This window comes from Anas acuta, chromosome 25 (genome assembly GCF_963932015.1).
Source record: "Anas acuta chromosome 25, bAnaAcu1.1, whole genome shotgun sequence".
Taxonomy (NCBI): Eukaryota; Metazoa; Chordata; class Aves; order Anseriformes; family Anatidae; genus Anas; species Anas acuta.
In genome coordinates, this window is record NC_089003.1 from 1628563 (window position 1) to 1651136 (window position 22574).

At 46.2% G+C, this 22574-nt stretch overlaps 1 protein-coding gene and 1 long non-coding RNA gene across 4 annotated transcripts; one reads left to right on the forward strand and one right to left on the reverse strand.

Annotated features, from left to right (window-relative positions):
- Positions 1-400: 400 nt before the first annotated feature.
- Positions 401-8655, reverse strand: LOC137844456 (uncharacterized). Of its 3 annotated transcripts, none has more exons than XR_011089896.1 (3): positions 7927-8655; positions 5743-5883; positions 401-4710 (listed from the first exon to the last, which is right to left on the reverse strand). It is a non-coding gene; the product is annotated as an uncharacterized lncRNA (long non-coding RNA). The 3 variants fall into 3 exon arrangements; XR_011089897.1 differs by having other exon boundaries at positions 401-2648; positions 7927-8651; XR_011089895.1 differs by having other exon boundaries at positions 401-2651; positions 7927-8648.
- Positions 8656-8726: 71 nt separating this feature from the next.
- KAT7 (lysine acetyltransferase 7) lies at positions 8727-21381 on the forward strand. The gene is made up of 15 exons (XM_068660791.1): positions 8727-9212; positions 10527-10674; positions 11862-12038; positions 12229-12468; positions 13023-13105; positions 13257-13346; positions 14051-14149; positions 14319-14429; positions 15091-15282; positions 15604-15693; positions 16408-16548; positions 17411-17504; positions 17683-17829; positions 18726-18832; positions 19507-21381. Exons 1-15 carry the CDS (start codon positions 9198-9200, stop codon positions 19606-19608), a joined length of 1836 nt encoding a protein of 611 aa, XP_068516892.1. The 5' UTR covers positions 8727-9197; the 3' UTR covers positions 19609-21381.
- The last annotated feature ends 1193 nt before the right edge of the window (positions 21382-22574 follow it).

Below are 22574 nucleotides of genomic sequence, written 5' to 3' on the forward strand. Positions count from 1 at the left end.
TCACGCAGCCCCACGTGTAACTGGACCCTCTGCGTTCGCTCCTTCTGAGCAATCCTAAATATATCCCTACCCAGAATCGGAGAGTAATTTAAAATAGGGCCCTGTCTCGTTAAGGGGAGCTTGAGTGTCTCCACTCCACGCTCTGTACTGTTCCTTAGGGTCAGCACACCAAGTTCCCCCAACGCGACAGCATCTAAGGTTGGAAGCCCAGGGAACACTCAGGTAATGCAGCTCTGCCCTACCCTGAAAGCCTCTTCAATGCTGTACATTTTCCTTAAAACGCGACTGTTAGTTTTATTTCCCTAGTTACCTCAGGCAATTACACCACATAATCCACCCCGTGACTACAGGCACTCAAGCTTCACGAGAGTTGGAACATGTCAGGGATATCACATACATCCTCGGGATGAGGTTTATCGAGTGTATGTACATTTCATAGGGATGATAAACGTCTCATCATCAGAGTTTAACATACAAACTAATTGTCAGTATAAAATATAATACAGTGAGCATTAACAGAACAGTAACAGGGTGAAGCATCTCGTTGAAGATTCCCGTGGCAGCTGGTGACCATCCAAACAAAGTGTCCCACCAACAGTGTCTCTCATCTCTCTGTGCTCTTTCCATCACTCGATGTATTTCTTGGACATCATAATAGGCAGTAATCAGAGTCTTTTGTCCATTTTCTCGAACTTGTGTCATCAGCCGCTTCAGGTCCTCATGTACCAGAAATTCCTTCACCAAGGTGAAGAAAGAATTCACGAAGAGAAACAAAGGGGTGTCTACCAACGTACAGGTGTTCAGAAGAACACAAAATGCAGTGAAAAGGTCCGATAAATGCCCAAGATAAATTCCTTTTTCACTGTCAGGCCAGTAGCTCAGCTTTTTTTCCCCTCAGATCCCTTCAGAGGGGGGTCCTTCCAGCCCAGAAATTCAAATTCACCTTTCAGTTTCTTTGCTACCCATTTTTGTGGCACCACAGTTTGAACCCAACACCCACAGCTGGAAGAAACCAGGCACATTCACTGCCCTGCGCCCATCAGTTTGAGTACACAGGAGGTCACGCAGCTGTGCCTCTGGTTCTTCTGAGCCTCTCTCACACTATAAATACCACAAGGAAAACTGAAAACAAACATTCAAGTGGCTCAGCAGGGCTGAGCTAAGCACCGCTCTGCCTCAAGTCCAAGTTTTGCTTTTTCCCAAATGCTTCCCTCCAGGTTTAAACCTCCCCGTTTTGCTTTGTTGTGTAGGAAGAGGCACAAAATCCCCAGCTGTTCCCTATCAGTGGGGCTGCAGCCACGCTGGCTCAGATGAGCTGCGTGTTATCAGCCAGCCAAGTCTGTCTCAGCTGCACTGAGCCCTTCTGGATCCATCCTCAACCACCGCAGCACAGGAGTTCATAAAATTCAAGTTCCTGCCTTCCTGCAGGCTACTCTTGAGCCTACGCAGCGCAGCCATCTCCCCGTAATTAAGGATCCTTAATGATGTGCAGCAGAGAAGCAACACAACCTCTTACAGCTGCTCCAAGGCTGCAGGGCAAGGCTCCAGCTCCTTATCACCCCGTCTCTGCTCGTTCCCGTTGCTTCTGCCGCCGCAGTTTCTGTAAGCTGACAGGAGAGCTGCCCTGCCTTAACTACCCTCAGTATCTGGAGCCCAGAAAGCCAGTCATTTGCTTCACCACCATCAGCAAACACCACAAAGCTTCAGGGTTACCTCCTGGTAATGGAGCAGCCCTCTGTCTGTGTCACTGGAGGAAACAACAGGCAAAGAGGAAATGTGGAAGGCTGAGCAGGTGTCACCACAGCCCTGCCACTCTGGTGCAGCGCTCAAGTCCTAAATGAGATCACATTTCTGGCTGTTTGCTACGGGTAGGAGGTAGGCAGAGCTCAGATTTAAAGTCCTGATCATGAATGTGGAAGATCAAAGGGTCATCGAGCCCACAAGCTCGGCTTTCCCTGATTGTCCTTCAAAAAAATTCCTCTCACTCCAAACTGTGCAGTAGAACGCCTGCCTGTCTGCCTCCCACTCCCCAAAAAAGGGGGCTGCGCTGCACTGCCTGACAGTTTCTACACTCAAATGCTTGGAGACAAACAGCTCTAAGGAGTGAGAGAAATAAAACTGCCACTTATTTAGAGACCAACGGATTATTCAGCAGACCAGCGGAGCTATTTCACAGTCTGGTCATGCTCGCAGTGAAAAACCAGTGGGAGTTTTGGGAGCATAGCACAAGCCCTGCTAAGAGTAAGGAGACGTTACAAAATGCATCGTTTTCACTAAGTCATGGAAAGGCAGGAAGCCTCTAAAAGCATGAATCATCGATAAACCAGGAAGAAAGAATACACTTGAAAGGAATCGCTGCTGCCAACATCCAAACAGAGCATGGCAGTGAGAGCGAGGAGGCGAAGGGGAGCGAGCTGGGCCAGTGCTGACTATTCGATGTGGAAGGGGGAAAGCACACACAACTCCTGAACAGCACAACCCCTGAGCAGCCCTCGTTTAAACAAAACACCATCAGCAGTGCTGTCTCCTGCAGGGAGAGCTGTAACAAAGCGTCTCGTACCTTCAGCATCCTCTGCTGCTGCTCGCCTTCCTTCCAGCCACTACAGCAGGCGTCTCATCATCCTGCTGCTGGGACCCTGAAGCTCGTCCTGCTGGAAAACAGACACAGCAGGGATGACATTTATTATCTGGGTTGGGATCCTTTTATCACACGCTTCCAGTGGCTAAGGGACAGGATTTCCAGTTTGCTTCTACACTGCCCGTAGCGTTGAGGGCACTCAGAGCAACCCCAGCTTTGTGCCAAGCCGTGCAGGAGCTGGCATTAACACCAGGACTCGTGATCTCTGCTGGCAGATCCCACTTATCCCACCCTAAAAGATAAGATGACCTTTTCTCTCCTCCCGTTCCCAATCACCCAGATTCGGAAATTATCCAACACCAGAGATTTCATCTCCGAGATTAACACGGGCTGCATTAGATGGAAGAAGTTACCCCGAAGGACTGACAGCTTGCTCAGGAGAACATGTGTAAAAGACGTGTTAAAGAGCAGCAGCAGAAGCTGTATGTTCTTGGGACAGGCCAGCCCATGGTTCCTTCACTGGCACAGCAAATTGTCAGCAATCAGAGCCCTACTTCACCCATCAGCTACTGTCCAGCAAAGCACAGCTCGGCCACACAGCATTACCTTTACTTCCTGAGACCCAGTTTGATGAGAAGACGTTAGAGACGTGATATAGAAAAAAAAAACATTTCCATAAAGGGCTGCACTTGGCACAGGAACATTCCTCTCCTAGATACCAGGCAGACCCAAGACAAGCTCCTTAAGAAGCGTTGCTGAACCTCTCCAGAACATGGCAGGGGTGAATTCTGAAGCCCGGGTACAGAAAACTGCGTGGGCAACAACTGGCACCAGGTAATTAGGAAAAAATTCAGACGCTGAGGAAAATAACCTACTTGGCTCACCTCAGGGCGCAGCACGCCAGAAGTTCATACGGGAAGAAACAACTTTTTGCCGTGAATAATTACAAAAGCAGGAGTTTTAAAGGAAGTCGGCAGTTCCAGCTGGCACAGGAACCTTACCCCAAGAACAGCCATCTTGCTGCACTGCACCTCAAACAGGACACGAGCCCCTCAAATCAGCAACGTTGCGCATCCCAAGCATTACTATTTGCCTGTATTTTTTTTCTAGCTAGAGGAATAAATAATAAAAACGGATAAAAGCTGCCGATCCCAGCCCAGGATACATTTCCTCCAGCAGTTTATCTTCAGCGTGGCATTTCTTTAGCTCCTTTCATTTTAAGGCATGGAGCTGGACTGGTCGGCAGTCCCTTAAACTAAGGGAAAGATAAAGCTGAGCAACTGCCTGAGACCCAGAAGATGGCAATTTGGGACTACTTTTTAATTAGAGGAGCAAGTAGAGCCAAATTCTGCCCCCACTATACACATATACAAGCTGTTGTTAATATCCTCAAGGTCCTTACTACAACCAAGGCATTTATGTCAGCTAGAAACTGAGCTACAAAGTGCCTGCAGCTGGTTGTCCATGGCACCACTGTCGGTTTTCAGGCAAGAACTGCCTGCAGGACAGTCCCAGAAATGCCAAAAGGGATTAGTTTTACCTTCGCTTCCCACACCAGCGGGATTCTTTGTGACAAACAGGTTTTATTTTTACACTTGTGAAAGTTTGTGTCATTGGACTGAACAACCTGAGCAGAGTTTTCCTTTAAGGAAGCATGCAGTGGGCTTGATTGATTAGGAAGAAAGGCATTAACAGCAGTGCCAGGCAGTTGGAGAGCACTGCCTAGACTGGAAGGAATGTTTCAAAAGATCAGATCACAAATCCAAAAGCTGACAAGAGAATCCAAAAAAAAAAACCTTATTTTGGCAGGAACGGGGCAAGGATGGCATAAAAATATCTGTCCTACCAACAGGCTTTAGTCAGTCCTATTTTGCCAGGGCAAAATGTACTCTTACTGCAATTATTTAATAATTAGATTATGCTACGAGACCCAGGGGAGGGAGGGAGCCGGGAAGTGTGGCTGTACTCAGCTGTAACTAAGTGAAAAACTTCTGTTTTCAGCAAGGCTCAGACTGGATCCTTTTTCCATTACAATTAAAAAAAAATAAAAATGATGTAGGCCAAACTGGCTTGACCTTGCTCCTGCTGCCAGAAAACCCAGACTCCTCTCAGATGTCTGCATGCCAGAGCCCCTGGGGAAAGAGTGAATACACAGATTCTGTTCAAGTCAACTGAAACACTCCTGTAGAGAACACAGCTAGCTGGAGGTGTAAGATATTTGGCTCAACGCGTGGTACATGGCTGCGTTTCTTCCTAAAGGGGTTTCTGGGGTTATTTATACCACCAGTCAGTATCCATTCAAATCTAAACCAGGCTTAAAAAAAACAAAACCACCCACCCCAAACACACACAGCTTACCAGGAACCTGTTCTCTCCTGTTTTATCAAAGATCAGGGCATGGGAGCAGTAGCAAGGGTTAGTCCTCAACTGGTTGCTGAACTGCCTCCAAACTGGGCTCCTCTTGATGTACAACAGCTGGTGCATATTTTTATTCGCACGGGAGTAAGAAACAAATACCACGCCAATCCCAAAATAAATCCAACAGCCTAGACTAACATCAGCACTACTATTGTCTGCATTAAACACATTTGTTGCTGTTGGGTTTGCTTCTGGCCATGTACTAGGGCCCAGTGGAGAGCTGGCCTCTCAGCTCTGAACAAGCCAAGGCTCAGAAAATACATAAGGCTGCACTCGCTGCCAGCCCAGGCCCCCCAGCTGATTTTCTACCCTATTAAATTCTGTCTTTGCACCTCCTACCATTTGGATACACCTATCAGCATTGAACTCGTTTGCACATCACCGACTAGATGTTGTTTAATCCAATCAAGAACCAAATTCAAGCTCCTCAGCTAGCGAGAAAATAATTTAGGCTCCAACCCCTGCTCTAAAGCAGGGCCAATGCAGATCAGGCTGCTCAGGGACCTGTCCAAAAATACAACCAGCAGCGAGGCCTAAAGTACAGTAAAAGGGCCCTTGCGAGAGACAGCGACCCACTTCAATACAGACGTTGAGCCACATCAAATTGGGATCAGAAATTCTTCAAGTTTCTTGGACCCACAGGTTCTCTGCTGCTGCTCTGCTGCCCTGACCTTCCACATCTAAAAGCCACACGCTGAAAGGAATTAAGCTGGAACCCCAACCAGGTGAAAGTCACCTGAACTCACCTTCAGAAGACGTGAAAGTGCAGTGAAGCAGCCATCCTGGATCTTCCTATCTGCGTAACAACGCTCTGGATCGTTGCAGCACTCAAACATTACCCCAGTCTTTCCGAAGCTCTAGCCCCCGGGGCTGGACTGAGATGGTGCCTAAAAGCAAGTAAGATTTGATGAAATACAACACATTAATGAAAATCTGCTATAAAAACATCTGGTGCTTGTCCTACTTGCCTTAAAACATGCTTAAGCTGGTAAAGTAACCCTGTAGGAATGCAGCATAACAAATAATGCACGAGGCAATTAAAGTGATTGCTTTAACATTTATAAAGCACTTAAGCAGCTGAAACACCTGACGTAATTTACAAGCATTTATTCTGCTTCCTAATTCCTACATAAACAAACCTACTTTCTGTTACCACTACCGTAAGCGATGGCCACATTAAGATCCCTCGGGCAGATCCCTCAATGCCATGTCTCAAGAGCAAGTGGAAACCCAGGGAGTAAAATGGATTTTAAATCTCATTTCAACCTCTTGATGCCCGTATCTGTTTATGGAGACTTCTGTGTGTGTGTGTGTGGAAATTCCCTTTTAATCTCTTATGTTTTTTAAGATTCAGCGAGAGATCCTTCTGTTTAAACAGAACACTTCAGTTTCAACGAGTTTTGGTGAGGATAAAGACCTAGACAGGCTTCAACAGATTTAGCTGGATTTTTTGGTAGTTAACTCTGCTGACAGCAGCAGCAATTTAGAACATATACACACACATTTACACATATATATACAAGAACCTAGGATTTAAAAAACAAAACTCACTTTTTTGTGTCGTTTAACATGACATTTCAAGACATCAAGCACATGCTAAACTTTAATCTTTAGGTGTCACACCAAGAAATTCCTCATTCCCTACTTGGAAAATGTGGACAGTTACAAGACTGAGTGCAACTTTACAACCTTACTGAGGGGGTTTACCTCTGGTGGAGATAGGTATGAGCAGAGGCTACGCTGATTTTGCACCCTGAAGGTATCATTCCTTCTCTTTGCAAACCAATTCCCAATTTCACTCGCTCAGGGTGAAGCGGTTTCATGCACTGACATCTAGTGGCGAAGACAAACGCAGAAGGCACCTGCAGGCACAGGCAGCCTCTCCAGTTTCCCATCTCTTCATGTTCTCCCCCAAAATAGACCTAAAATTTCAGCTCTGACAAATGCTGGTAACAGAACACCTTCTATACTAATCGTTGGCACGTGGCCGAGGTCTCTGCACATCCTCCACACGCAAATCCAGTTTAAAAATAAAGATTTTTATTTCTACCAGAAGCCTCCTAAGTTTGGGCTGGCTCTTAAAGTTTTAACAATCAAGTGCTGCAGCCCTCATACGATGCACAGTTTTCAAAAGAGGAACCCTTCAGCTATCACTGACAGGTAACTGTTTCAATGGGATATGGTAATGTGGAATTTTTAAGCCTTCATCATATTCTTTACTCTTTTTCATCCTGCAGTTGAATTTAGGTACTTGCAAGGTGCAAACACATTACGTTAAAGCCACCTTTTAAGCAAATTGTCATTTTTTCTCACAAAGATAGATTCTATTTAATGCAAGAAGAGAAAAGATGAAGATACAATCTGTAAGACCTTTAAAACCTTTTTTGTTGCTCCTGACTGCCCCACATTTCCATTAGAGCCCTTCATCGGTTTGCAACATTAAACACATCCACTCCTGCAAAGTCTCAGCTTTGTCTCACGGAAGAGAGATAACAACTATGATGTGTTCAGAGTAACTCCTTCCTTCTCTACCACACTTTTCTTCATTCTCATCCCTACCGCCCTTTGGGGCAATAGTTTTAAGAAGCACAAATTATAATCTTAAACTAAACATTTCAAGCTCGTCTAATACCTGGAGAGCATAACGTTTGTTAGCCTATCGCTAGATTTTGGCTTAACCACAATTTGAGATTCACTTAAATTTCAGTCAGTCTTCACGGATGCTGCTCTTGTAGCACTGAGTACACCACGTGCATTCCTGCAGCAGCGTTTTCTGCAATCACCTTGCCCCAGGAGGTTTGCAAACTGCTTCACTGAAATGCCCAGGCTTACGAACAAGCTGTTGCCCTTCCTGGAGTTTTCATGTGCACTGTTTTTATCTTGCATATACGTTTATTTGCAACAAACACGAACATTCCCACTTCACCTACCACGCACGCTGCTCCCCATTCTCCTCTGCTTGGGCAGAAGCAGGGAGCTTTCATCTCGGCTTCTTCAGGTTTCCCTTCCAACATCTCCCGGGAGATCAGCCACACCTAGGAGCAACGACAGCTTGGTGTGAAAGAAATCACCATCCCTGGAGGTCTTTAAAAGACGTTTAGATGTAGAGCTTAGCGATATGGTTTAGTGGAGGTCTGTTGGTGTTAGGTCAGAGGTTGGACTCGACGATCTCGAGGTCTCTTCCAACCTAGAAATTCTGTGAAATGCCGTGGGATCACTTGCACGAATAAGGACGTGTAACCACAAGGATTACAGGATTAGGCCCCGATTACTTCACAATCTGTAGAGCAGAGCTAACCACAGTTGCAAATAAATCAATATTTGACTAAACACCCTTATTTTTACCCCAGTTCTTGCATTCATATCGTGGATATATCACCCTCAAGCAACTCCTGCCTCAGCTACAACCCAGGAAAGGGCTCGCAGGCGACCCTTCCCCAAAAGCAGCTCCCCACAGAGCGCTTGGAGGGTACAAAACTCGTCCTGACGGCCACAGCCCCCCCGTGAGGGGAGGGGAGCCGGGGGCAGCCCGCCCCTCAGGAGCCCGCCCAGGGAAGCGGGGCCGGCCGGGTCGACGCTGTGAGGAGTCGGGGCCTCGGGGAGGCCGCTCCCGGCAGCGGGGCAGCCCCCGGGGTCCCCTCACCGCCCCCCCGGCCCGAGCAGCCCCCGGGACTCACCGCCGGCCGCCCCCAAACGGCTCCGTGAAGCGAGAAGGCCCCGCCGCTGCCCGGCCCTAAGATGGCCGCCGCGGGAAAGCGCGGTTTGCCCGCAGTTAAGATGGCTGCCTAGGGAAAAGAGCCGCTCCGCTCCCCTCCGGGCAGCCCGCCGGCTTCCTGCCCTCACTCAACATGGCCGCCGCTGCAGCGCCCGGAACCAAAATGGCCGCCGGTGGCTTCACCCTCAGAGGTGCCGCCGGGATGCTTGCCCGCAGCTAAGATGGCGGCGCCCGCTGGCGTGAGGCTGGCTCGGGGTCACGTGACGGGGGGGTGTGGACCGTGTCCCGGCGGAAGCGTGAGGGACCGAGCAGGGAACAGGGGCTGGCGGCGGGAGCGGGCTGGCGCCGCCGGAGCAGCCGTGCCGGAGGACGGGAGACGCGGCTGTCACCACGGAGCCCGCCGGCGCTAACACGGCGGCGAACGCCGCTTCACGGCCTGGGGGCGCCGGGGACCAAGCAACCTCGCTGCCCCCGCCCCCGCCGAGGATGCCGCGCAGGAAGGTGAGCGCGGCCGGGGGACCGGGGAGGAGACTGGCGGCCAAGCGACCGGCCCGGGCTGCGGCAACCCCCAGCTCCCTGCCCCCCTTCAGCTGCTTCTCACGGGCACAAAACCGGGGGGAAAATAGCGGCCTTCACCCCCCAGCGCCCGCCCCCCTCGCTCCCTGAATGGCTGCCGCAGGGGCCCGCCGGGCGCTGATTGGTCGCTGTAGCCGTCACTCATCGCCCCCAACGGTTACCGATTCCCTCCCCCCCGCCTGTAGCGCGGTCCGCCTCCTGGCTTTTCCCATTGGGCAGGCGGTTGGAGAGCTGGCCGCGTATTGGTTGGGCTGTCTTGCCGGGCTGGCCGCTGATTGGTCTTCACGGCTGCCCATCTACGCCCCCAACGGTCACCTCCCCGCGCGTGCCTTGTTCCTCCCTTCCCCCATCCCACTCCGCCCCCCCGGCTGGATGTTTGTGGCAGCGAGCCTCGAACCGATTGGCTGCCGGCGCGCGTCAATCATCCCCATCCACCCCGCCTTTTCCCTCTCTGGATCCCCATTGGCCAGCTCTCCCCTCGGCTCCCTCCCGCGCGCGTTCTGATTGGCCGGGGCCGGCGAGGCTCGGCTGGGCGCAAAACAAAGCGGCGCGGGGGCCGCGCTCGCGCCGCGGTTGGGCTGAGGGGAGGCTGCGGCCCGCCCGCGGCCCTGAGGCGAGGCGGGCGCCGTCGTGTGCCCGGCGCCGCCTTCCCCGTCCCCCGCTGCCTTCCCCGACCCCTCCTGCTTTCCCCGGGGAGCCCAGCGCTGTTTATTCCAGCACCTGCTGCCGTTGGGCTTCGTCCTCGGTTGCTTTGGGCAGCAGCTGCTGTGGGAGCGCTGTTGGCTCGGCAGCGTGAGGCAACAACACGTCCTGCCCGCCCTTCCAATTCCCAAATTTACTTTTTTGCTTTAAATAAAGTCGTGTGTTGTTTTGGGGCTTCTCAGTTCATCTGTTTTCGGCAACCTGTTATTGCATCAGGCGTTGCCTGTCAGTGTGTGTTACACAAAAATAGTGCCTCTGGAGGAAAACGCTTGATATATTAGTTTAAATACCTCATAAAATCACAAAATCATTAATGTTGGAAAAATCCCCCACCATCACCTCATCCAGCCATCCCTCACCACCAATGTCACCCGCTGAACCGTGTCCCCAAGCGCCACATCCAACCTTGAACACCCCCGTGGTGACTTCACCTATCCAGCATCAAGCTGTGTCTTATTTCTGTGCGTCCTCGTAGCATAAATACAGTGCAATAAATTCAGTGCCTTTGTGCTAACGGCTGGCTCTGTGGTGTTGTAGAGGAACGCAGGCAGTAGCTCAGACGGGACGGAAGACTCGGATTTCTCCACCGACCCGGAGCACACAGACAGCTCGGAAAGCGATGGCACCTCACGGCGCTCCGCCCGCGTAACCCGCTCCTCGGCCAGGCTCAGCCAAAGCTCTCAAGGTGAATGATTCGTTGCCTTAAACACAGAAGTGGCAGGAGGCTTGGTGTGTGCCGCCTTCCTGACCTTTGTAGCTTAAACGCTTGGATTTTTTACCTGATGTAGCGCTCCCACTGGTGGGAGAAATCAAATCCTCCCCTCTTCAAAAAGTCGAGCTGTCTGCTTAAAGGAGGTGGGAATCAAACCCCTTCATTCTGCTGCCAGCTCTGCCTAATTTGGCTGAGAACTGTAATTACTTTCCACCTAATTAGTCAAATTGTTACCATAGAAAAGCTCGATGGATTTGTGCTTAAGGTTAAGTGTTAGTTTTGTTTTGTTTTGTGGGGGGGTTGTCTGTACAGCAAGGGAGATAGATGCATTCTCGTGACTTGCCGATGCTACTTTGCAATAAACTGTAATTAATGTATTGATCATTATTTTTTACACTTCTACTGTGGCATCCAGAGTGTACGAGGAAGCATTGAATGTGTCCATCTCCTCAATTTTAGTTTTAGTGGAGCCATTCCCTGTCGGTTAATTAATAAGCTGCCATATGGAGGCACAAGGGGAGGAAATGACCTTAGATAAGTTTGTTCCGTTGCTTTGTGTATACACTTTGTCAAATAATCTGGTTTGTGACAGATTTTCTTGCAGGTAAGAAATAGATGTGCGCAGTCATCTGGTGGTTAGGCTTTAAAAACAAGAGGAAAGGTGTTTTAGCATATGGGATGTTTGTGATATTGCTAGGGTATGAAAGCAACATTTTCATTCCAAATATTCAGTTTTACAGGCTGAGCAGTATAGGTTTACAAAACCATAAATGGGGTCCCAAATATAGCTCCACACCAAAAGCTGCTTTGATGTTCTCAAGGGTTGTTTAAATGCTGATAGTTCTTATCTAGGCTAACTGTTATTAGCTTTGCAAATGGGAGTCATTTTGTAATTACTAGCTAATTAAGTAATTGCATCCAGAGAAAGTGGATCTAATTCCAGATTCCTCAGTGTTTGTACAAGTGTCTGAGTTGTACGCTCAGAAGAACAGAGCCAACAGAGACCTATCTTTTTTGCTAACACACAGTAGTAGGATACAAGTCTGTGTTGACACCCAGCTGTCAGATGTTAGTATTACAGACCTCAGAGCACGTGTGAGGCAATTCACTGAATTACAGTGGTTATTGTAGATGTAATTATGGTATTTCTATGAAATTAGATTCCAGCCCAGTTCGTAATCCACCGTCATTTGGAGCAGAAGAGCCCGTCTATTCTACGAGGAGGGTAACTCGCAGCCAGCAGCAGCCCACTCCTGTGACTCCAAAGAAATACCCGCTCCGGCAGACTCGTTCATCTGGATCAGAAACTGAGCAAGTGGTTGACTTCTCTGACAGAGGTACGTAGGGTGCAGTGAGGTGTCGAGAGTTTGCAGAATGCTGTTGGAAAGAGTACGTGACTCCGTTCTCTGTGGGCACAGTGTCATATCCTGAGGATAGAGGCTTTGAGACAGCTGTCCAGAGTTGCTTTACGTATTTTTTTGAAAGCTTTCTTTCAGACCAATTTGTAACATCTTGATCCTTATTCAGACACTAAAAATGCAGCGGATCACGATGAGTCTCCACCTCGTACCCCCACCGGGAATGCCCCTTCCTCAGAGTCTGATATTGATATCTCCAGTCCAAATGTATCCCATGATGAGAGCATTGCCAAGGACATGTCCATGAAGGATTCTGGAAGTGACCTGTCTCACCGCCCTAAGCGCCGCCGCTTCCATGAAAGCTACAATTTCAACATGAAATGTCCCACTCCTGGTTGTAACTCTTTAGGTAATTTCAGCTCCAGGATTAATTTGTTGATTTTTGCTTTCCTGCGGTGATATTCAAAGTCCCCCTCAGTTGAGTTATACAATTTTACAATATGCACTTAGTTAGGATCAGCAACATTACTGAGAAGTGGGTATAGAGACGGGATGTGGAGCATATCAGCAGGTATATTCTTCCTGGAGGCGTTGTCTCGATGGGAATGTTTGGGAGATGATGGGATAAAGAGCAAGTCAGGAGTGTGAGCACAGGTGTGGGAGGAAAATAGAGTTTTGCAGGCAGGGTTCTGGTCTCTGACAAAAGCAGGTTTTCATAAACAAATGAATGCAGTCATTTAATAGATCTGGGTGCTTGCATGAAATGCAGCTAGTATGAAAAGGATTTTCTTTCTTTCTTCTTAAAGCTTGTGCAATGAACCATGAAATGTTTTCCTCCTACCACACCGGTAATAAACTGAGTATCTCCCCGAGAAGCTTGTATGCATTATCTGGCCATCTGTGATACTTTTTAAACCTCTTTACGATCATGTGGTAAAAGCTTTTATTTCTGATTCTTTGCAGGCCACCTAACTGGAAAACACGAGCGACACTTCTCCATATCAGGATGCCCGCTGTATCATAATCTCTCAGCAGATGAGTGCAAGGTAACTGAGTCTTCTGTTTTATCTTCCTTATGCTTTTATGGATCAAAATGTCAAGACTTGGAAATGGAGAAATGGAAACCAGAGAAATAGAAAAGATGGAAGCTTGGATAGTAGTTTGCTGCAGTATTGACAGATGAGTTTTGATTTCCAGGTGCGAGCACAGAGCCGAGATAAACAGATTGAGGAGAGGATGCTGGCCCATCGGCAGGATGACAACAACAGGCACGCCACCAGACACCAGGTAAGGCTGCTTAGTTCAAACTGGAAAAACCTCAGCTTGTGGTTTCCAGTGACAAAGACTTTAACTTGATCTCCCTTCTTCACTTGTCGGATAAGCTATTGTGCTGAGTCCTGACACTCCCATTTGCCATCTCCAATTTGATTCAGCGGGGGAAATTTATTTTATCCCTTCAATGAGAGGCTGGAACAGCTAGTGAGAGCCGAGAAATGGCATCGGCCAGTAATATTACAAAGGAGGCTGGAAATGTTCTCAGGATGATCTTTTCTGAGTGCTTTGATGTGTATGACAAGAGAATTTCTGCAGAACTGTAAACTACCATTTTCCTCTGACTAAATCAAAGAGGATATAACCAAAGGGAATTACATTTCTCAGTTCACGAGACTTGAGCTTGAGTCAAGATGATTTCATGAGTCAGCTTTGAGCTTTCCACATGATTAAGCAGCACATAAGGAATGCACCCTGTCTTGTGGGACTGAGGTGCGTTGGCAAATGCAGGCCACAGAAGGAAATAAAATTTACTGGTTTACATTCTTGTGTTGTACTTGAAGTGCTTTCTCATGTGTGCAGGTTTGGTTCAGAGACAACAAACGTGGTCAAATAGAAGCCAGGGCAGAGGTTCTTTAGGGTGAGAAGGTGCAGGAAAATGTTTGAAGTGGATGAAGCCTAAACAAGCTTTCAACCTCTTTTGTTTTGTTTTGTTTCAGGCACCAACCGAGAGACAGCTTCGGTACAAAGAGAAAGTAGCTGAGCTCAGGAAGAAGAGGAACTCAGGATTAAGCAAGGAGCAAAAAGAAAAATACATGGTAAAAACAGCAGTTTTATTCTTTGATTCCTTCCTGCCTGGAATGAGACCACTAAGTGGGAGTTTGGCTTTTGCAGTCATCCTGCAACATCCTCAGCTGGAAAAGCTGCAAGATTCAACAGCTGAGTTGCAATATGGTGGCAAAAACTCTTATTGTTTTGTTGTTCCAGGAGCACAGACAAACATATGGCAATACGAGGGAGCCTCTACTTGAAAACCTGACTAGTGAATATGACCTTGAGCTTTTCCGAAGAGCACAAGCACGGGCATCTGAGGACCTGGTGAGAGTCCTAAATCATAATATGTCTCATAGCAAATGTATTTGTTCAGAAATGCTTTCTGGGGTTTGTGGTACTTGTGCAGGTAGGTGCTTTTCTTATAAGAACTTCTGCAGCCCAGCCAAGTCAGCAAAGTTAGGCTAGGGCTAACGCTGAAGTGAAGTCATTCCGAGGGTTTGCTGAAAGAACAGCTGGAGCTGAAAATCTTCAAACGAATGCTACAGTGCCTTGTAAGAGCAATAATTAGTAACAGTCTTATTTAAGAGGTGTTTCTTTTCAGTGAGAGAGCAGATAGCTTCACCTGCTGAAACAATAGCTAAAAAGTGATTAAAAACAAAAGACAAAAGCCCTATTGATATGAGCCAATGGCGTTGAAATGGAGTTCAACTTACATTGTTTCTGTAGGTGCTTTTCAAAGCTACCTTCCATCTCCAGAAATGAACTAAGACATATTTTAATGCTTACTGGTAACAACTGCATTTGGGATATCTTAAGGCAGGGCATTAGGCTGTATCCCTCTACCTGCAGGGCTCAGACAGAGTTTGCTTGAATTTAGAAGACTTGAAGTGAAGGATCTCCCTGAGGGAAATAAACAGGGCCCCTTTCTCTCAACATCCGTTTAAATCTTTTTTTTTTAATAGCCATCCATTTATTTCATTCATAGGAAAAGTTGCGGCTCCAGGGCCAGATCACAGAAGGCAGCAATATGATTAAAACAATTGCTTTTGGCCGTTACGAACTGGACACGTGGTATCATTCTCCCTACCCAGAGGAGTACGCCCGCCTGGGCCGTCTCTACATGTGTGAATTCTGTCTCAAATACATGAAGAGCCAGACAATACTGCGCAGACACATGGTAAGGTTTGGGGTAGATGTGATTCCTGAGCTTTAAATCAGCTGTGAGCATTTTTAAACATCATTACTCGTGTTAGTTCAGTCCTTCACTTCAGGAGGTGAGAAGATTCTGTGTCATTTTGAAGGAAAGGCTGCTTTTTCTAGATGCAGGCTTGCTTTCTGTCCCATTTAGTAGATTACAGAACAGAAAAGGGACCTGGAATTATTTTTTTTTTAATCATAGCTAAAAAGTCTGTGTGTTTCCTGGTATATCCAGTAGCTGTTGTAACCTGTTCTGTCCTTAAAATAGTAGTGTCACCCTGATTTTGTTTGCTTGTCGTAGGCAAAATGTGTTTGGAAACATCCACCGGGTGATGAAATCTACCGCAAAGGCTCCATTTCAGTTTTTGAAGTTGATGGGAAAAAGAACAAGGTAACTAATTGCAATAATAAGCCATTCTTGATTGTGGAGTCCATCTTTCAAATGTGCCGTGCTTTTCCTGTAGAGAAACGGGATGCAAATGGCCCTTTCTCTCTAATGGAAGAAAGGCTGCTACAGTCGGATCTGTCCAGTTTTGCAATTCTGGCAGTCATTTTGTCTGCATGCTCTTTGTGGTTATTCCTCAGAGCTGTTTACTGGGGGTGGCCTCCTTAACCCTCAGTTGAAAGGCAGAACCTGCGCTGAACCAGTGGTCACAGATTCTAGGTAGAAGCCCTGCACTTGTGCCCTGTTTCTAGCTGTGTCCAGTCTTGAAGGCTTCAGAGGGGAGAAAAAAAAAAGCTAACTTTTGCATTGCTGGAAGTTGGGAGGAGTCTTTTGTATTAACTGCAGATGACCTTGAAGGCTGGAATAAATACAACACAGTACAAGTGAGCAGAGATGCAACCTTTGCTCCCCTTCACTGAGGATGTGATGTTTTGAACATTCAGAGATTAATATCACAAACAAATTCCCACCCTCCAGAAGCCGGGCTTACCAAGTTTCATCATAAATGGAATTGTTTCCCAGCCCAGCTGCTCTATTAGACTGTTATTTCTCAGATGATTCAGAATTTTCTTCTCATTTCCCTTGTATGTGTGTTTTTCTCCACGCTTGGCACGTGCTGCCGTAATAAACAGGTGTATCCTACTCTCCTTTTGCTTCTAGATCTACTGTCAAAACCTGTGTCTGCTGGCAAAACTTTTCTTGGACCATAAAACACTGTATTATGATGTTGAACCCTTCCTGTTCTATGTCATGACAGAAGCTGACAACACTGGCTGTCACCTGATAGGATATTTCTCCAAGGTTAGTTTGGAAAAAATCTTTATGTGTACTTATTATCCTAGATCACTAGGATGAGGTTTAGGACACGGGTTATTGGTACTGCATCTCTTCTCCAAGTCTTTGCAGTCTCAGGATTTGTTGCTTCCAGGAGGAGATAGTTTCAAACCTGCTCCGTGTGAGTTGTTCCTACTGTTCACTGCAGGGACTGAAGGTGCTTTGCTGTAGCATCTTTTGGCATTACTATAAAAAAACAAATCAGCTCAGATAAACTATTGTCACCTGTAAGCATAGTGGTGTCTTAAATGTAGGCAAAAGTAATGTTTAAACAAAATCTAAAAAGATGTAGAGGAAAAATACATCTAGAAAAAGTATTAGGCACCGTGTTTTTTTCTTACAAAGTACTTGGAGGAATAAAAATTCCTAGATGGAGAAGCTGAGAAGTTCAAGTAACTTAAACAGATCCCCCAAGAAAGTCACTGGCTAAGCTTAGAGTGTCCAAGGCAATTTTCTGGACTCTATTCTGTGCCCTGTTTGCTCAGTCACATTGCCTGCCTAAAAAAATAGGCAATCTCTTTGTTTAATCCCAAGTGTCAATAACTGAGGGTGTTACTGGCTCCTTCTCAGGTACAGCTTCATGGCTGCCATCCCAAGCTTTAAAATTCTCCACCAAACACCCAATGGCTAATAAAGTAAGATGCTAAGCTAGGCTGGTAGCTGAAGGATAATCACGTTACTTGTTTTTAGGGAGGTTTTCCTCCCGTTGATCCTTTCTCCTGTATTGTGTCAGTTGCACAGGCTTGTTCCGTCTGTTGGGATTCTGATATACCCAATTGTAGGTGCAGATCTAGATCTGTTAACCTGTTCTCTGTGTTCTTGGTTCTAGGAGAAGAATTCTTTTCTCAACTACAATGTTTCTTGTATCCTGACAATGCCTCAGTACATGAGGCAAGGTTACGGCAAAATGCTCATTGACTTCAGTAAGTATAAAGAGAAAAATTCTGGAAACATTTTGGTGAAGCTGTGATACTGGACAAAAATCTAACGTGTTTGGTGACTTTTGACCAGTTGTCATTATACCCCATCTCTGCTTGTGCTGAGGAGGGTAACAGGATAAAGTAGTTTAGGAGGGACAAACAACTTTTCTTTCCTTTACAGGCTATTTGCTTTCTAAAGTAGAAGAAAAAGTTGGCTCTCCAGAACGCCCTCTGTCTGATCTGGGTCTCATCAGCTACCGTAGTTACTGGAAGGAAGTTCTGCTTCGTTACCTGCATAATTTCCAAGGAAAAGAGATCTCTATAAAAGGTATGTTTTCAACCTGAACAAACTTGTTGTGGGTTGGTTCAGTAGCATACCAGTGCATCCTCATTTTCCTCAAATGTGAGGTAGGTCACGCATTGATAAAGATGTTTGTGTAGCAGCACAGTGAGTGGAATGTTCCTGTATTTGGGGATGGCTCCTTTCCAGTCCTGCCACCGTTAACAATAAGCCAACTTGCAGAGTTTTGAAACTGTGTGCTGGCTTCTTCTTTTAAAAAACATTTTTGGAAAAGGTTCAGTAAAGAACTTCATACAGCTCCAGATTAGAACATTAATTTTAAAAAGAAAACCAGCTACCCAGTTGGCCACAAACACAGTGGCTTTCAAACATTTTAGATAAAAGCTAAGATTATTTAAACTTCTTTTAATAGCATTTTTATGTTCAAAACGGTCCCTAGGAATATGCTGTATTTCATAGCAATATCAAGGTTGTTCTGAAAAAGCTGCTATGCCTTCTTAGAGAGGGTTGCAGCATACTAACTTGGATCCTAAAAGCAGTATCACTAATTCGTTACAACATTCTGTTTCAACTGATTATTCCCCACTGACTGATTATTGCTCAGTTTTGGGGTAAGCTGGGCTGTTTCTCTACAGATCTGCGTGGCTTGTATCCATAACTTGTGTTTCCTCAAGCTAGTTGTAATCCATCAGTCCTCTAGAGCAAAATGACCACAGACAAGTGGTCAAGCAGATAACCAGGATGGTCAAAGGGTGCAAGTCAGGCAGCAGCAATAACACTGCATATTAACGCTCCTTAGCAAGGCATTTTGTGTGTATCACCTCAAAAGGCATTGCCTAAGACTCGTAGTTGAAATCTATCTATTACAGGGCATTGCAGTGGAATCTGTTTCTATTCTAACATCCTCTGATACTGGTTTGCAGAAATCAGCCAGGAGACCGCTGTAAACCCCGTCGACATTGTTAGTACACTGCAGGCACTTCAGATGCTGAAGTACTGGAAGGGAAAACACCTGGTCCTAAAAAGACAGGTAAGATTTCTGATGGCTCCTTCTGTGCTCCTTTCTTTACATTTAGCTGTTGCATTCACATGAAGTGGAATCAGCATTATTTGTTTTGTGCTGGGTTTCCCAGCCTTTTGATTCTAGTGGGGGAGCACTGTAATTCTGAAATGCAGTTACTAATAAAATAAAGCATGGGCATGGAGCATTATCCTTTAGTAGTGTAGAAACACGCTGCACCAACTGTACTTTTTTTTTCTCTATGGAATAACATTACTCATTATAAGCAGCTTTCAGGGGAGCAATGGATCAACATTCCCATCGTGCTCCTCATCATGCCAACCCTTTACTGGGCAAATGTATGAGACAGTACTGAGCTGAATTCATGGAATCCTGAATGTGTCATGTTTGTATCCTCATTAGAAATGAGACAAGTGGTTTATACATCCCAGAATATACAACAGTTTCTCTCATTCCCTTCCCCTTCCCTGAGACTTTACTTTGTAGCTACCAGTAGCTTTATCAGTGTGGTTGGAAGTGCTTCTAGAAAGAGCTGTTATTTTTGTCATGCTCAGCAGTTAATGAGTGGGCTACTTCCCCAAATCTTCAGATTTCTGGACTTTGATGTTTGGTGCTGTACCGTGGATAATTCTCCAGCATGGACTGTTTGTTTTTAACCCGCCCTTTCTTGCTCTCTTCCCTAGGATCTGATTGATGAATGGATAGCCAAAGAGGCAAAAAGATCCAACAGCAATAAGATAATGGATCCCAGCTGTTTGAAATGGACCCCTCCTAAGGGAACTTAACTGCCTGTCACTCCTGAAGCCAGTGAACCCCAGCAGTAGGAAATACCCTAGGGATCTCTGTTGTATCTGTTGCTGTTGTGATTGGCTGGTACAGTACCCTCCCGAAAGATCAGTTCCCCTTGGTACTGTTCTGGCCCAGATCTTTTGTGCACACCACAGACGCTAGTTCTGAGGAACTTTATGTTTCGGCCTCAATGAGGTTGCAAGGATTGGATCTGTATAGGACCCAAACAAAGCTCCTAGCAGCACTGGCCCAAGGAGTTCTGATATCTGGTACTGTACCTGTCCAGTCACTGGTCTTACCCTCGCGTTCTTATTCCAATGAGGTTGTGTTGTGTCCTGTAATCTGGTTGTTTCCTCCTTCAGGTTCCTTGCTTTGTACGTAACGGAGATAACTTCTGTGGCTTTTGAACAAGGTCTAATAGTGCTTGTTTGGGGGAAGTCTGGTTTTCTAACAAGCTGCAATTACACTGACTTCAGCATTTTAACTAGTCCTGCCTGAGGGACTGTTCCATTCCGTATATCAGATAGTTTTAGTAAGGTAACACGTCACCTCTTTCAGCAGTGTTTTCCATATGATATAGCAGGTCTTCACATAGTTAATATTGTGCAGTCAGAAGCTTACATATCTTGTAACTGAGTGGTGTGATTGTTAATGTTAACCCCAAAGGAGTCAAGGCTAAGTGTCTGAGAACATCACAGTCACCTGCTTCATGGAGTTGCTCTTGGTACGGGCTCCTGGAGCTACCACAGTACCACATCTGTTGGAGAGACCTCTTTCATTACACGTTGCTGCTTTCCTGGTTTCTCTCGTAGAGTTGGTGGGTTCCTTTACACAGAAATAGCCCCTTTCAGTATATTTCACTGGAGATATTTTTTTTCCCAGAATGGTCTTCCTTGAGTCATACTTCTCTTCCTACTGGAGAGGATTTTTTCCTCTAGACTAAAGAAATAAAATCTTAACTATAGATAGATATTTGATAGCCTTGTCCAAACAGCCACAGAAACTCTGAAACACAAATATTTGTCAGTTGTTGGATTGCCTACAGTGTACGTTCTGTGCATCAGCGGCAGCTCCAGTAAGCTACGTGGATGGTTTGCTTCTCTGACAGTGCATCCTTGTTTGTCTGTGTAAAACAAAAAAGCTTTTACTTCCTCTGTCCCATCAGCACCACTGGAAGAAACTATTGTACAATGGCTTTCAAGTATAACCACTGTCCTTGTGCCACAAGTTTGCTATATGGCTCCAATGGGATTAAAAGTGGGGGGACACAGACGTGGAGTAGATGATGGCAGCATCACGTAGTGCCAATTTCCTTTGAACTTCCAGTGCTTTCTCACTGAATGGTGACTGAAGTGAAGCACTTGCAGTGTACCGGTAGGTAGGAGCCGTTTCCTGTTAACCACTGACCCATCCTTATGTGGAAAAGTTCTCTATTGCCCTTCTGATGGTTGTCTGCCTTTCTCTGTCTCCCTTTAAAAAAAGAAAAAAAAAAAAAGAAGAAAAAAAGAAGAAAAAGGAAAAGGAGAAAAAAAAAAAGATCATCAGTACATGATGTATACTTTGTGGGCATTACTGAATTTTGCTGTTTCATGCCCTTTGCTCTTGTATTGTAACTAACTCCAGATACTCATAAAACTATCCAACAAAGTAGATCTCTTGTGGAGTAGGGAAGAAGGCCATTCTCGTGCAGAAGCTAAACCCTGTTCCCATGATGTGGTAGAATGTGCTATTCTTGTATCTACTTCTCAATAAAGCATGTTCTCTGCTCACGTTTGTGCCTTTTCATTTTTATTTTATCGGATATGCTCTCCTGCAGCTTCATTTAAGTGAAGCTGGTGCTTTCTGTTGCAAGGGACTAATTCTGAACCTGTCTTTGCGCCTGGTGTGTTAAGGATTGGGACTGTAGCAGCCTCTGAGTTGGATGGTTTTGAGGTCGCCTGTATTGTATGTTCACTGGAGAGCTGATTGTGCCCAAGAGGCTACGATGAGGTTGTTGCCAGATGCTGGCCAGATGCTGGCAGCTTAAGTATGTCATCCAAAACTGGGATAGCACATGGCAACCTGAAGTTCTTGTAAGAAGGAAGGATTTGTCCTGAAAGTGATAGCCTTAGATTTTCAGCCTTTTCTTCTCCACTTCCATGACCATTTCCCCTTGCTTCTTGTGCTATGCCAGGACATGGGGGCAGCGAAGTCCTTCAAGTTCAATAAACAGCAGCTGAAGTTCAGTGCATTGCTCAACCATTTTGAGTCTTTGATGCAATTCCTGACACCAGACAGTCTGCTTTTCTGCGTAACTCAATGGAACGAAGAGGAGAAAAAGTTCTTTGGACTCTGGGTAAGCTGCAGAGAGGCTCGGGTGCTGTTAAGAGTGAGTCTGATGTGTTGGTGATCATAGCTCGGGACTCCACATTCTTAGCTTATAAACAAACAAATCGAGATGTTCTGTTGGAGATGGCTGACGACTAGACAATCAAACCCCCACACATTTCCCTGAGCAGTGGTGTTTGTTAGCTCACCGCAAGGCTCTTCCTATTTCTGTCTTAATTTAAAGACCATTTCCTTCATTTAAGATCATTAAAGAAATGTCGTTTGGGAGCATCGTGCTTTGCACAATGCCAGTCGCCCTTTTTATTTGTGCAAGTACAGAGGGAGACAGCGTGATTTAGTTTGTAGATCTCTGCACAGATAGACAAGAGGGTAAGTGTTTTATTGGCCACGCTGCTCTGCTGTGTGACAGCCAGCCCCTCCACGCTTGTTTCCCTTATTCTGTTTATGCTGTGAGTTCTCTGGGGCAGTGACTCTCTCCCTGTACGAGTACAATTCTTAACACGATGGGGCCTCATGCTTGACTGAGACCTCTGCATCCTTTGGTAACGCAAACACTCGTTAAGCAGTGAGTCATACAGATAGCCATAAACATCTCCGGGTAACCAGAGGCTGAGACATGCAACTGCTCACAGTT